The following is a 12,414-nucleotide window of genomic DNA, read 5'->3' on the forward strand; positions in this document are numbered from 1 at the left end:
CACACACACACACACACACCCTAAAGCTTTTTGTACCTGCACAATTTCTACCTCTCTGGGCTGTTTTTCTGGCAGGGCTCATGAAGCTTCTCTCATGTGTGGTGCCAGGGCTTAAATCCAGATCCTTGAGCAGGACAGTTTCTCATCTGATCAGTTTCGGGAGTGAGGAACTATATGCACTGGAAACTTGCGACTCAAGTCTCCATCAGAGTGTAGGACTGCACCCTGACTATTAACCCAAGAGTGAGAAGGTAGGGAGTTGGATGCACGTGGCGCAAAGCTCATGGACCAGCATAAGGATCCCAGTTCAAGCCCCCAGGTCCCCACCTGCAGGGGAGTCGCTTCACAAGCAGTGAAGCAGGTCTGCAGGTGTCTTTCTCTCCCCCCCTCTCCATTTCTCTCTGTCCTATCCAACAATGATGACATCAACAATAAAAAAAACAAGGGAATAAGTATTTAAAAATTTTTTTTTTTAAGTGAGAAGTTAGGTGTCCACCTGACAGACTTCTTGTACGCCTAATAGCTGTGCCATTTGAGCTGTCTCCTAATGTCTTCAGTTCTTGGCAGTTGTGAAAACCCTAGATTTCTCTCCAAAAAACTAAAGATTTGCTTGCTCAGTGTGACAGAGGTCAGCGAGGGGGGCAATTGGGCCTGCGAGGTCCCCTCACAGTTAGTAGTTTTCGTCTACTTTTTCAACGAGATTTCTTTGGGCAGAGCGTATGACAGAAACAAAGAAACCTACGTTAACTCTGACCAAATGTTTGCTGAGGGCTCTTAAAGGCCTTTTGTTTGTGAGTGAGGAGGTAGCTTCCTTGTGCCTGTGCACACCTGCTGCTGCTCAGGAAGGGGCTCACTATAGCAGCACTGCGGGTGCTTTTCTAGTCTATATTTCACGGCAGTGGTGGCACCCCATCCCTCCTCACCTAGCCTAGGATAGCTGGCTGCTTGCTAAGCCCAATAAACCAGCTGCCTGCAGCTGACACAAGGAAAATACAGAAACTTTTAGATTTATCATACATATTTACTTTTTATCTATACAGAATCGAGTAGATAAAATCAGATTCACATTAGTGAAAAATCTCTACAAAATGTCTTTGAAAAGCAAAACAAGACTGCCTCTTAACAATTCGCATCCTCATGAAAGACGTGGGCTGTAAAAATAAAGCAGTGTGTTTAGCACAAACTAGATCTCTGCATCATTTTTTCACAGTTATTTCCATCTACAGTCTGAAAGAGGTAGATTTTTCTGCAACACCTGAGAATTGAATTGTGATGACCAGGTGTAGTAAAGGCAGTTGCATACATAACTAAAAACCACTGGTCTCGAGACCAAGAAATGTATTCCTACAACTCTTGAGGATGAAATGGTCCATTATCCAGGACCCGAGTTTTTCTCTAGTCCTTGAGAGTTCTACCACCACTATAAACACATATCAATATTCCAAGATGGTGCAACAATGCAACTTCAATGAGTTTGACATTTATCATCTTTTCTGGGCCATCCTAGTAGCATTACAGTGTTCTAGAACATGGTAGATCAGGGCGTGCTACAAAGCCACAACACTGGGCTGGTGAGGTGATCACTTAGGAGAGTGTCCTCAGAGGGTTGGCTGCGCTGGTTTGTATTCACAGGGTAATGAGAGGAGAGATTCTGAAAGGACACCAATGCATCACAGACAGAATCCGTATTCTTTAAACACCATGACAGCATCTAGCTAAAAATACAGAGTAAGCCAAAAGCAGCAGGCCAAGGAGTACTGTTAATCACATCGCTTTAGGAAGCCCTTGAAATATGCAACGGGTCTGAGATATACAGTCTTTCACACAGGACAAGCACCACAAATAACCGTGGTGGGCTACACAAATGGCTGAATAAAGCATTAAGAGTTCTGATGAAATGTGATCATTAGTACTAATTTTAAAGTAGATTATTATATTTCTCATATATACTTTCATTTCCTCTTTGGAAAATGAGTCCAATATTTCACTTAGTAGCTGGAGGTGGGTGTTATTTATAAGAGGCTGTTGGGGGAGGGGGGTTACTTGTGCTTCCATGTTATCTGACAGGAAGAACAGATCCCCTACTTTGTGGGTTTTCTGCCATCTGGCCCCCAGCTCAACGTGCCGGATGGCGGAAGCACAGGTGTCGTCCTCCAGATGCTGTTTGTCATCTGGCCCATCAATTCTTTCAACCCAGTTAGAACATGAATGTGACAACAATCACAGTTTTAACCGAGAAAATCCTTTTGACTGGACAAAATGGTTTATTCAGTCCAGTAAGCAATGTAAGAAGGGGTGTCAGTTTGGTAGTTGTGTTCAGCAGACTGTGTGGCCAGTTCTTAATAGAGAACCGTTTTATTATTTTCATAAAGTATTTCAATTCAAATTATAGCAGGGTCAAAGTCACAACTTTGATCTGTGGAACCTGACCGATCATTTGTATAACTTAACTACACTTGACATTGTAAAGAACAGAAGAAAAAGAACCCATTCTAAGGTAATGTGCTTAATTTGGAAAGCTCCCCTTTTCCAAGTGTAGAGACCTTGATAATACTGGTTTTTCTCTTTAAATAAAATGACAGTAACTGAGAAGAGGGCGAGACACAGACTGAAGGCGTAGGCTAGGTAAGAGATCCTGACATAAACACTATGCCAAGCTTTCCCAAGGTTCTAGTCCTTCTGGTGGGGAGATGAACTCAGATTCAGTTAGCACAGCTGATAATCAAATCTCCCTCTTAGAAAAGCCACAAGCTGTTGCTGGTGGGATTCGTGACAGGTGGACACCAACGTAAATTTATGTAGACGGCTGGGCTGCTTAGAGAAGGGGAGGTGTGAGCTTGTGTCACACGGTCTTAAGCTGCCAGAGGACTATCTGTGAGCACTTTCTGAAGGAAGTGGAGCATGTGGACAGTGAACACCCCGGGACGCCAAGAGACAGCGTCCAGGTGGTTGTGAAGCAATAGTGACACATCACCGTAAGCCTGGAGTCCGTTCTGTCTAATGAGTTGCCTGTAGGTACTGCTTTTTGGACGTGAGACATGTTTCTGAACACAGCTGTAACTCGAAGGAATTTGAAGCTTGTCATGCAAAGTACCCAGAAGCTAATTTCAGCCACATATGCTTGCTTGTGACCCAACAGTAAGGCTTTAGCTTTGACTTGGCATTTAAATGGTCAGGTGGGCTAAACTTGTCGGTTTTGTTTTTGAGTGACCGTGATAGGGGCCCAGGATGTTTAAAGGGATACTGTTCTCACATCAAGGAGACAATCAGGACAAAGTTCCCTTCTAGTGGTCGGCCCTGTCTCGAGTGAAATTTTAATTAGGATTGTTCTGTGCAAAGAGCCGGGGAGGAGGGGCGAGGCCTTGACCACATGCATTCCAATGAAGGGAGACGCAGATGTGCGACACAGCTGAGGGAAACGGAGAGTCAAACTATTCCAAACTGCTAAGCAGCCTCCTGTACCACAGAAGCCCAGTAGTTCTAAGAAAATACAGATATGGTAGAAAAAGTAAGAAAATTTTCACCACAAAACCAATAGTTAACTACCAACAGAGAAAGTTATACACAAAATAGAGCTCTCCACACAGTGATCACACTTCATTTCAGTCAACCGACTCAATGCCCGGGCCAGTGCCGGTGCCAGTGGCTGGGGTGGGGGGCGTCGCCTCCAGGGCCGCCAGGGCGCCGGCAGAGGCAGGAGTGTTCGGCTGGGCTCGAGAGCCCAGGGGGCAGCGCCCTGTGCCGGCCGCTTTCCCTGCATCCCGCTCCTTCAGCACCTCCACCTTCTCGCTGAGCTCATTTCTTTCTGTCTGAAGGGCCCTGCAGAGCTTCTCTAACCGGTCCAGTTTGATCTGAAAGGCCTTGTATTCCTTATCACGGACTGTTTTCTGTAAGGAAGAGAAACCATGGTTTCGTTAACCCCTCAAATCTGAATTTGGTTGCTGTGTACAGAATCCTCAAGCACCCCAAACGCAAGCCACATGGCCAGTTGTTGAGCTGGTCAGCTCGAGAACATGCACTAACGTCACGTCCCAACGGGGTTTACACTGGTGTGGCTTTACGGTAACAAGACTTAGCACCCTCTTTGTCAGGCCTTTAAAATAGAACCAAAACTCTACTGAAAAACACTCTGGTGCTGGTGGAAATAAGGTAATTGAAGGCACTGTTACAAAGACTAGTAGACACCTAACTCGGTGAACTGACTCAAGGCAGAGTAATCCATTTTTTTTATTTTTTATTTTTTTTTACCAGAGCACTGATCAGCTCTGGTTTATGGTGCTGCGGAGGATTTTGAACCTGTGACTTCAGAGCCTCAGGCATGGCAGTCTATTTACGTAACTATTACCCTATACACGCACACGCACACGCACACGCACACGCACACGCACACACACACACACACACACACACACCCGCCCCCTGCCCCAGAGTCATCCAATTTCTTCGGGATTTTTTTTTTTCTTTCTGCTACGGGCTACGGGTATTCAGGTAAGAAGAAAGTATAAACCGAGCAATGTAGTGTCTGCGCCGGGAGGACAAGGTCTCACCGCCTCACCCCGGGCCACCCGGGAAGGGCCTCCCATCTTCTCTGCTGGCAATACCCGTGTCCCCTGCCCTGTGAGCTGCCTGAGTCCTGGGGAACCACCTCACCTCTTCGGCCATTTGCAGAAGTGCTTTGTTATTGTTCTCCCACTTGGTACGCCATATTAGTGTTTCTTTCTCCAGTTTTTTAATTTTCTTTGTCATCTGTGGATCAACACGATTAGAAATGTGAGTCCTACACTCAGGTTCTCTCCACACCGTCGCCCCCTCCGCCCCCGGGCTAGCAGCTGCGCTGGGGCTGGGTGCTGGTGGCTGAGCTTATCTCAGGCTCCTCGGGGCAGGCACCCGGGGCGGGGTGCAGATTGGAGAAAAACAATCTAATCTCCATTTCACGGGCGGGCGGGCAGACGGGCAGCACTCTGGCCTCATTACATGGGGGCGGCAGCAGAGGACATCCACCCCCCTAACCCCCACAGGCGAGCGCGCTGTGCTGAGCTGTCTGTACCTGAGGCCAGTTCATCAAGTCCTTGGAAAGACCAGGCTTTCAGCACCCCACCACCTCTCAGACCACACCAGTCTTGAAACTGGAGGTGGCACCATGTATGTGAGACTGCAGGCACCAAAACCCAGAGGGCTTTGCGCGTTCTCTCTCTTGGCTTTGGTCAGCCCCTGCTCAGAGGGCTGCATGGATTCTGGTGTCCTTAAGACAAAAATGGGTCCACGGGCTGGGGACACAGCATTTGGTTATGCAAAGACTCATGTCTGAGGCACCAAAGGTCCCAGGGTCAAGTCCCAACACCACCATAAGCCAGAGCTTTGGTGTAAGAAAAAAAAAATTTAAAGGGGGGAGGTATTCCGAAAGATCCGAGGGGGGCACTCTTTTCACTTCACGAGCCCCACTTTTTTAGGTTTCTTTATGCACCAAGGGCAGTGCCCCAGTGCTGTGAAGGGAAGGCTGAGGGTGAGCTGGTAGAGTGTGCCCAGCCCAGGGATGGCAGGCTGGCAGCCCGCCCGCCCGCCCAGTGCTCACCGCACCTGAGTGCCCCTGGATGGAGGGCTGCCAGGCAGGCTCCCTGACTCCTCAGCTGAGATGAGAAAACAGGCTTTCACAAGTGCCCAGGGGGTGGGCAACTGAGCGCCCCGCACAGCCCAGCACTGTCTCAAAAGCAAGGGTGTGTGTAGCTGGAGAAGGCCGCATAGCAGAAGAGCCAAGTCTCCCAGCACTGTGTGTGCTAGAGTGATGCTCTGGCTCTCTCCCTTGTTAGGAACGCTTATAAAATGAGGTTGGGGTCTGGAGGTAGCTCATCCAGTAAGGTGCATGCCTCACCATGCACAAAGCCCTAGGTTCGAGCCCTGGCACCAAATAGTAGCACCACAGCATGAAGAGGGGGGATTCCCAGATGGTGGAACCAACCATGTCATAGTCACTCTCCCTCTATCTGAAGTAAAGAAAGAAAGTAGCCCAGGAGTGGAGGGACCCCACATGTACAAGGCACCACAAATAAAGGGTTCGGTGGCCCAGCAGCCAGAGTGCTAGACTCTGAAGCACGAGGTCTGGGTCTGATCCCTGGCATTACGTGTGCCAGAGTGGCAGTCTGGCTCTCTCTCCTATCACTAACAAATAAATGCATTTTTAAAAAATTCAATGGGAGCTTAGTTAAGAGAAAATTATCGGGGAGCTATAAAAAACAGGGAGTCAGGCAGTAGCGCAGCGGATTAAGCGCACATGGTGCGAAGTGCAAGGACCGGCATAAAGATCCCGGTTCGAGCCCCCAGCTCCCCACCTGCAGGGGAGTCACTTCACAGGTGGTGAAGCAGGTCTGCAGGTGTCTGTCTTTCTCTCCCCCTCTGTCTTCCCCTCCGCTCTCGCTTTCTCTCTGTCCTATCCAACAACGACGACAGCAATAACAACAATAATAGCAACAACAACAATGATAAACAACAAGGGCAACAAAAGGGTTGGAAATAAAAACTAAAAACAATTATCTAGACAGACAGCGCACATAGTTGCTGGTCAGTAACCGCACCTCCAAGGGCACAGCTGTGTGGGTGGGAGGGGGGCATGGGCAAAGGGTCGCCTGCAGTGTTTCCAACAAAAGACACCAAAAACCCAACTCCAACAGCAAACTATTTAACAGAGGCCAAATTGTAACAGCAGGGAGATCATTAGCTGTGTGGGCTAAACTGAAAGCAAAGGGGAACCACTCAAGCAGGAGTGGGGGGGACCCCCTTAGCCCTGGAGCTATAATCATTTGGTGAATGATGTTAAGATCCAAATAGCCTTTGGCAGAAAAACAAGTTCCCCACCCCTGCACAGAGGATCCGAAGAGATGAAATGAAGAGGAGGGTACCATAACAACTGCGCTCATGCGAGCGAGGATCGAGGATCGTGTGCTTAAAATAGCTTCTCTTATCAAGTCCCTTGCAGGCAATATTCTACTAACATATGCAAATACCTTTTCCATTTCCTGGCGGAAGGTTGTAAACAGTTCATTGCTTTTCGCCATGGTGGTCTGGAATTCTTCAAACTTATCCATATAAAGAGAAAGCTACAGGGGGAGAAAGCAAGAGATATTTGGAGTTTCAGGTAAACTCTTTGGAAACCCAAAAGACATACAAAAAAGATCACTAGAGGGATAAACACTCACTACCTGTCCTAAGTGACAGAAATAAAAGCAAATGCACACCCAACCCACAGGCACCAGATGGCTGGAGTTCCCGCATCCCACTGAAACGCACCGCAACAGGGCATTTTGTTGATAAAACCATCTTTGGAGGTGTTTAAATTGTACAAATATTTACTAGCTCCATACTACAAATTGTAACAAAGACTGAAGGACGTGGTCTAGCTTATACACCCCATCCTTACATTAAAAAAAAAAAAAAAAGACCCTGGGTCCATACTCCCAGAGGGTTAACGAGTATGAAAGCCAGGGGCCAGGTGGTGGCGCACTTGGTTGAGCGCACATGTGCAAAGACCCAGGTTCAAGCCCCCAGTCCCCACCTACAGGAAGAAAGCTTTGCAAGTGGTGAAACAGCGCTATAGGTGTCTCTCTCCCTTTCTATCACCCTTCCCTCTTGATTTCTGGCTGTCTCTATCCAATAAATAAATAAATATGATTTTTAAAAAAAGAATAGGAAAGCTATCAGGGAGGGGGGATGGGATACGAAGTTCTGGTGGTGGAATTGTACCCCTCTTATCCTGTGGTCTTGTCAGTGTTTCCATTTTATTAAAAAAATAAAACAACACTGGAATTAAAAAAAAAAAAAAGAGCAGCCTTTTAGAAGCCGGTCTGCACAGTTCCTGGTTTCACATCCAGAGTACTTTTTTCGCTGGCGCAGGCGGGACGGTGAGAGAGGAGGTCAGGAGAGAGCGACATGTGAGGGGCCGCGACAAGAGGCAGAAGAACCTCTTTTACTTCGTCTCCTCAAGGAATGTCTATTCTGCCAACAGCTGAGAAGAGAATGCTAAGCAGAATATAGAAAGTAGAGTCACCTATCTCTCCTGCAAGAAAGGGGTTCAGAGAAGTGGGGTGGGGTCCGGTAGGGATCAGAGCAGCTAGGGAAAGCTTCGTGTGGGTTGAGGCCATGTATAGCTGACTTCTTTCATTTTCGACCAGCCTTTCAAGTCCACCTAGGGCTAGGGAGGCAGCATAGCAGTTCTGCAAAAGATCCATGCCTGAGGCACCAAAGGTCCTCAGTTCAATGCCCAGCACCACCATAAGCCAGGGCTTAGAAGTGCTCTGGTAAATAAGTAAACAAAGCCCACCTAATGACATATCTTCAAGACAGGCCCAGAGGATAAAACCTCAAAGTACAAGAAAAATGGGAAATACTATTGGAGCTGGGGGTGCAGCTCAGTGGTAGAATTCATGCTTCTTATCTCTTGAGGCTGAGAAAGTCTGAGTTACTCCGAGCACTGCTGAGTTAGGGATATTAGAAGCAAAGGAGAGATGGCAGAGAGAAGCAGCCCACCCAGTGAGCAGATGAAATGGGCCGTACAGGAAGCACCTAGAATCAGATTCCGTCTGCAGGAAGGAGAACCAGATGGCATACTGAGCAACGTTGCCTGTGACAACAGGCCGGGTGGATGGCACTGGGAGCCGAAACACGCCTGCAAAGGGAGGGAGTGGGGGTGAGGGTGAGGGTGAGGACAAGGGTGAGCAGAAATGGATGGCCAAGCAGAGAGAGAGCACAGAGGGCCTGCACAGAGGAGCCTGCAGGGTGTGCTCTGCTGAAGCCGTTGGCCCGAGCTGGAAACGGTGCTGCTCAGAATAGAGGAGCAGTTCCGGCACTTGAGGGAAATGAGACGTTCACAGAGTTTGAACATGGTCTGTTATTAGTGAAGATGGGACATTCTGGCAGTGTCCCCTCCCCTCAGAGTCTGGCGCAGGCCCACGTTGGGGACAGAGGTGTGAATGAACACCATCCTACCTAGACTCAGGTGACGCAAGGATAGTGGGTCAAGACGTGCCAGTCAGTGTGGCATCATGGGGAGAGCAGAGAATGACATCAACTCCGGGGCAGGCCAGCCACAGTCAGGGAGCGAGCAAAGAGGTGGAGAGGACAGGAAACAAACCAGTGATCAGAGAGCGCGCCTCAGAGTGAGTGACAAGTTTCACTGGCACAGGAGGTGCATTGGTGACACTAAGACCAGGGCTCCCTGGGAGTCTGATCCCAGGACCCTCTGGTGACTCGCTCAGCAGAGTTAGCAATGCTGCCCAAGTTAAGGACCAGCTTCCAGTCAAACACAGACTCTTATACCTTCTCCGCACTGCTTCTCTTATCCAAGTGATGAACAACTGAACGCCGAGGCTAACAAGGGGCTCGCACTACTAGAAGTATTCTGAAACAGCCCTAACTTATGGTGACAAGTCCAAAAGCTCATCAACACTTGGGCCAGTCTCAATCTATCAACGTACTTTAGAACTAATTTAGAAGGGTCAGGGAGATAGCATAGTGGCAGTGCAGCAAGATTCACATGCCTGAGGCTCTGAGGTTCTAGATTCAGTCCCCAGCTCCACCATAAGCCACGGCTGAGCAGTGTTCTACTAAAATAAACAATTACGATTTAGTGATTCAGAAGCCTTAAGGAAAATCATAATTTTTCTAGATTTTCTTTACTCGGTGAGAAAGCGGGAGTCGGGGTGTGGGCAGAGAGAACATGGGCAGAGCCCTGCTCAGCTCTGGCCTCTGGTGGTGCCGGGGATTGAACTGGGGACCTTGGAACCATTATGTCATCTCTGCAGCCCAATATAGTTGGAGAAGTTAGCAGCTGCTGCCTCTGTTCTACAGAGCTATGACAGTGAGGCTGTGGGGGTGGGGGGACGAAGGGGCTGAGGTGAAGAGTACAGAAAGACAACAAAGAAAAGTGCAGGCCCAGGTCAATTCCACCAAGTAGTTAAAGAAAAACTATGTACGCGGTTGCCATGGCCGAGTAGAGAGACTGTCCATGTCCTCCCACCATGACAGCACAGCCGCAGCAATATACAGACCAATGCACACACAGAGAGACCCGAACCCCACACGAAGAAGGAGCGAGGCCCCACCAAGGAAGAAACCCATTGTTAGACAAGCTGCATCTGGGAAGAGGCTTGTGCTCAACTCCTAACACCCCAGCTGGATTAGAATCCCGGGCATGCAGCAGTGGACGGGGGGACGAGAGAGTATAGACTCTCATCGGGTGGGAGTCACCCACAAGCAGCATCCTAACGCTGAGGGCAGTGCAGGCCAGGCCAACGCCATATCGGAACTCCCACGTCACAGCGACAGACCCTGGGGGCCAATTTCAGGAGAGTTGCCCCTAGCTGGGGGTTGAGAGACCTTTATCAGGAGAGCTGACTCCTGGCAGACAAGCCCACACCTGACTTCAACAAACAAGCCTGTACCCTTACAGCCAGCATGCTCCTGGGAGTCCCCCCGCCCCACATACACCAGGGGCACACCCAAGGCATCATCGGTCAGAGACAGAAACCAGAGAGCAACAAAAGAAAAGCCAAGAGGTATATACAAAGGAGGCCCCAGAAGGCTGTGGGTCAATGTTTCAACAGAAACTCTAGCTACCAGAAGGGAACAGTACGGAATGTTCAAAGTGCTGTGTGGAAATGGCCTCCAACCAAGCATATTCTACCCGACTAGGACAGAACTCAAGCTGGAAGGAGTGCTTCTCGGACAAACAGGAATGTATTTATCCACGATAACAAAGCCAAGCCCTGAGGCACCGTGCTCAGTAAAACAAGGCAGAGAAAGACAAATACTGTATGCTATTCAACTCAGAGAACAGAACAGTGGCTGCCAGGAGTTGGGAGAATGAGCAGATGCTGGTCAAGAGGTACAGACGAGCGCTCAAGATAGTCAGTTTCAGGGAAGCGAATGGACGGCGTGGTGACCACAGCCAGCACTGTGCTGACTGCACGCTGAGACGCAGGCGGAGATGAGAGTGGGGAGGGCGGCGGAGATACATGGGCACAGGCGGCCTTTAAATGGGTCACAAGCTCGGAACACACCAATCTAGAGAGATACGAGATTGCCGTTACCATGGGGAGGAAGTCAAGTATTAGCAATTTCATATGGTTGGATTGAATACGAAAGAGTGGGGATCTGAGGTGATGTCCGGTCTGTGTCAGCTGAAAGTGAGTGGACATGTGGGAAGCGATCGCTGGGATGCTGAAAGAGGACACTGCAGATGCTTTGAGTGCTACAATCAGGAAAGTCCTGGGCAAGGCAGGATGAGCTGATCACTGTCAAAGAGGAGGAACATTTCAAGAAGCCTATTTGATCTACGCGGTCTGGCTGGCTCTAGTAGGAGCAAGCAAATACATCTGAGAGCAAATTCCGACTTTATATAAAACGAGCCGTGGGAGGTCAGAGAAATAGCTCGGTGTGATGGATGCATGCCCTGCCAATCATGTGGCCCGGGTTCGAGTCTGGCAGTATGTGGGAGGTACCATGTTACCAGAGGAAGCTCTCAGGTCCTTTTTGCAACCCCTCATCCCTCCCCGCAATGAAAAAGCAGTGCTCCAGCTCCATCAAATACAAGCAAGAGCCTTCTTCTTACAGATTCCACTCCCCGGTATCAAGTTACCTGCTGTTTTAGCTGCACCTCTTGCTGCTTCATTTGCTCATATTTGTGCCTCGATTCTGTTGCTTCTTTTAACAACTAGAAAACAGAAACATTCTGGCAAAATACTAGTAGAAATAAGAGATATAAGTGCAGTCAAACGGCGAATGACCAGATAGTTAGTCAACCCTTCTACTCATAACATTTTAGCAAGAATCACGTGCTAGATGAAACGTTTGGTTCCATCAATTGCCCACTACCTAGAGCTTTATGAATGTAGGAAGCCTTTTACTACTTAGAAAAACTATCCTAGAGACTTAACAATGGGCTTCTGAAACTCGGGGTTCAATTGACGTCTCCTGGGTAGAATGAACCAGAAGTCTGGTACTGTGTGTGTGTGGCTAAGGCTGTCCACGTGACGTGGGGCTTCAGAAAGCCTCTCCACTCAATGAAGGGCAAGAGGGTGTGGAGTAAAGCAATGAAATCTGAAACCTGGTTTCTGGTCACTTTAATTAAAGGGGGGGCAGCGGCGGAAACTTTAATTTAGATATATGGATTTCCAAGAAGATTAAAATCTTACCAGAACAGCGCACTGGACTTTAGTAGTTTCTAGTTACCTGTGTCCTGCGTCTGGTAAGCTCAGTATTGAACTGATTTGGCAAGCTGAAAGCTAAATTCTGGAACAGGTCTTGAACCTGGTAACAAGTCCCTCTAAGATGAAATCAGTGAGGTAAAGGCAAGCGGGGACAGGCCATCCACTAACTTGCTCTCACCTCACCACTCTATCCAGAAGCTAACAGACATGTGCCCTT

At 48.6% G+C, this 12,414-nt stretch overlaps 1 protein-coding gene across 5 annotated transcripts in view; it reads right to left on the bottom strand.

Moving 5' to 3' along the window:
* Positions 1-1,000: 1,000 nt before the first annotated feature.
* TXLNG (taxilin gamma) overlaps positions 1,001-12,414 on the bottom strand; it is a 76,312-nt gene continuing 64,898 nt past the window's right edge. For all 5 annotated transcript variants that reach the window (XM_007539116.3, XM_060182996.1, XM_060182994.1 and 2 more), the window contains 4 exons: positions 11,627-11,701; positions 6,999-7,091; positions 4,651-4,746; positions 1,001-3,887 (listed from right to left, as the gene is read on the bottom strand). In XM_007539116.3, coding sequence (XP_007539178.1) covers positions 3,603-3,887; positions 4,651-4,746; positions 6,999-7,091; positions 11,627-11,701 — 549 coding nt within the window. In that variant the 3' untranslated portion in view covers positions 1,001-3,602. The remainder of the gene's footprint in view (positions 3,888-4,650; positions 4,747-6,998; positions 7,092-11,626; positions 11,702-12,414) is intronic.

This window comes from Erinaceus europaeus, chromosome X, assembly GCF_950295315.1.
Source record: "Erinaceus europaeus chromosome X, mEriEur2.1, whole genome shotgun sequence".
Lineage (NCBI taxonomy): Eukaryota > Metazoa > Chordata > Mammalia > Eulipotyphla > Erinaceidae > Erinaceus > Erinaceus europaeus.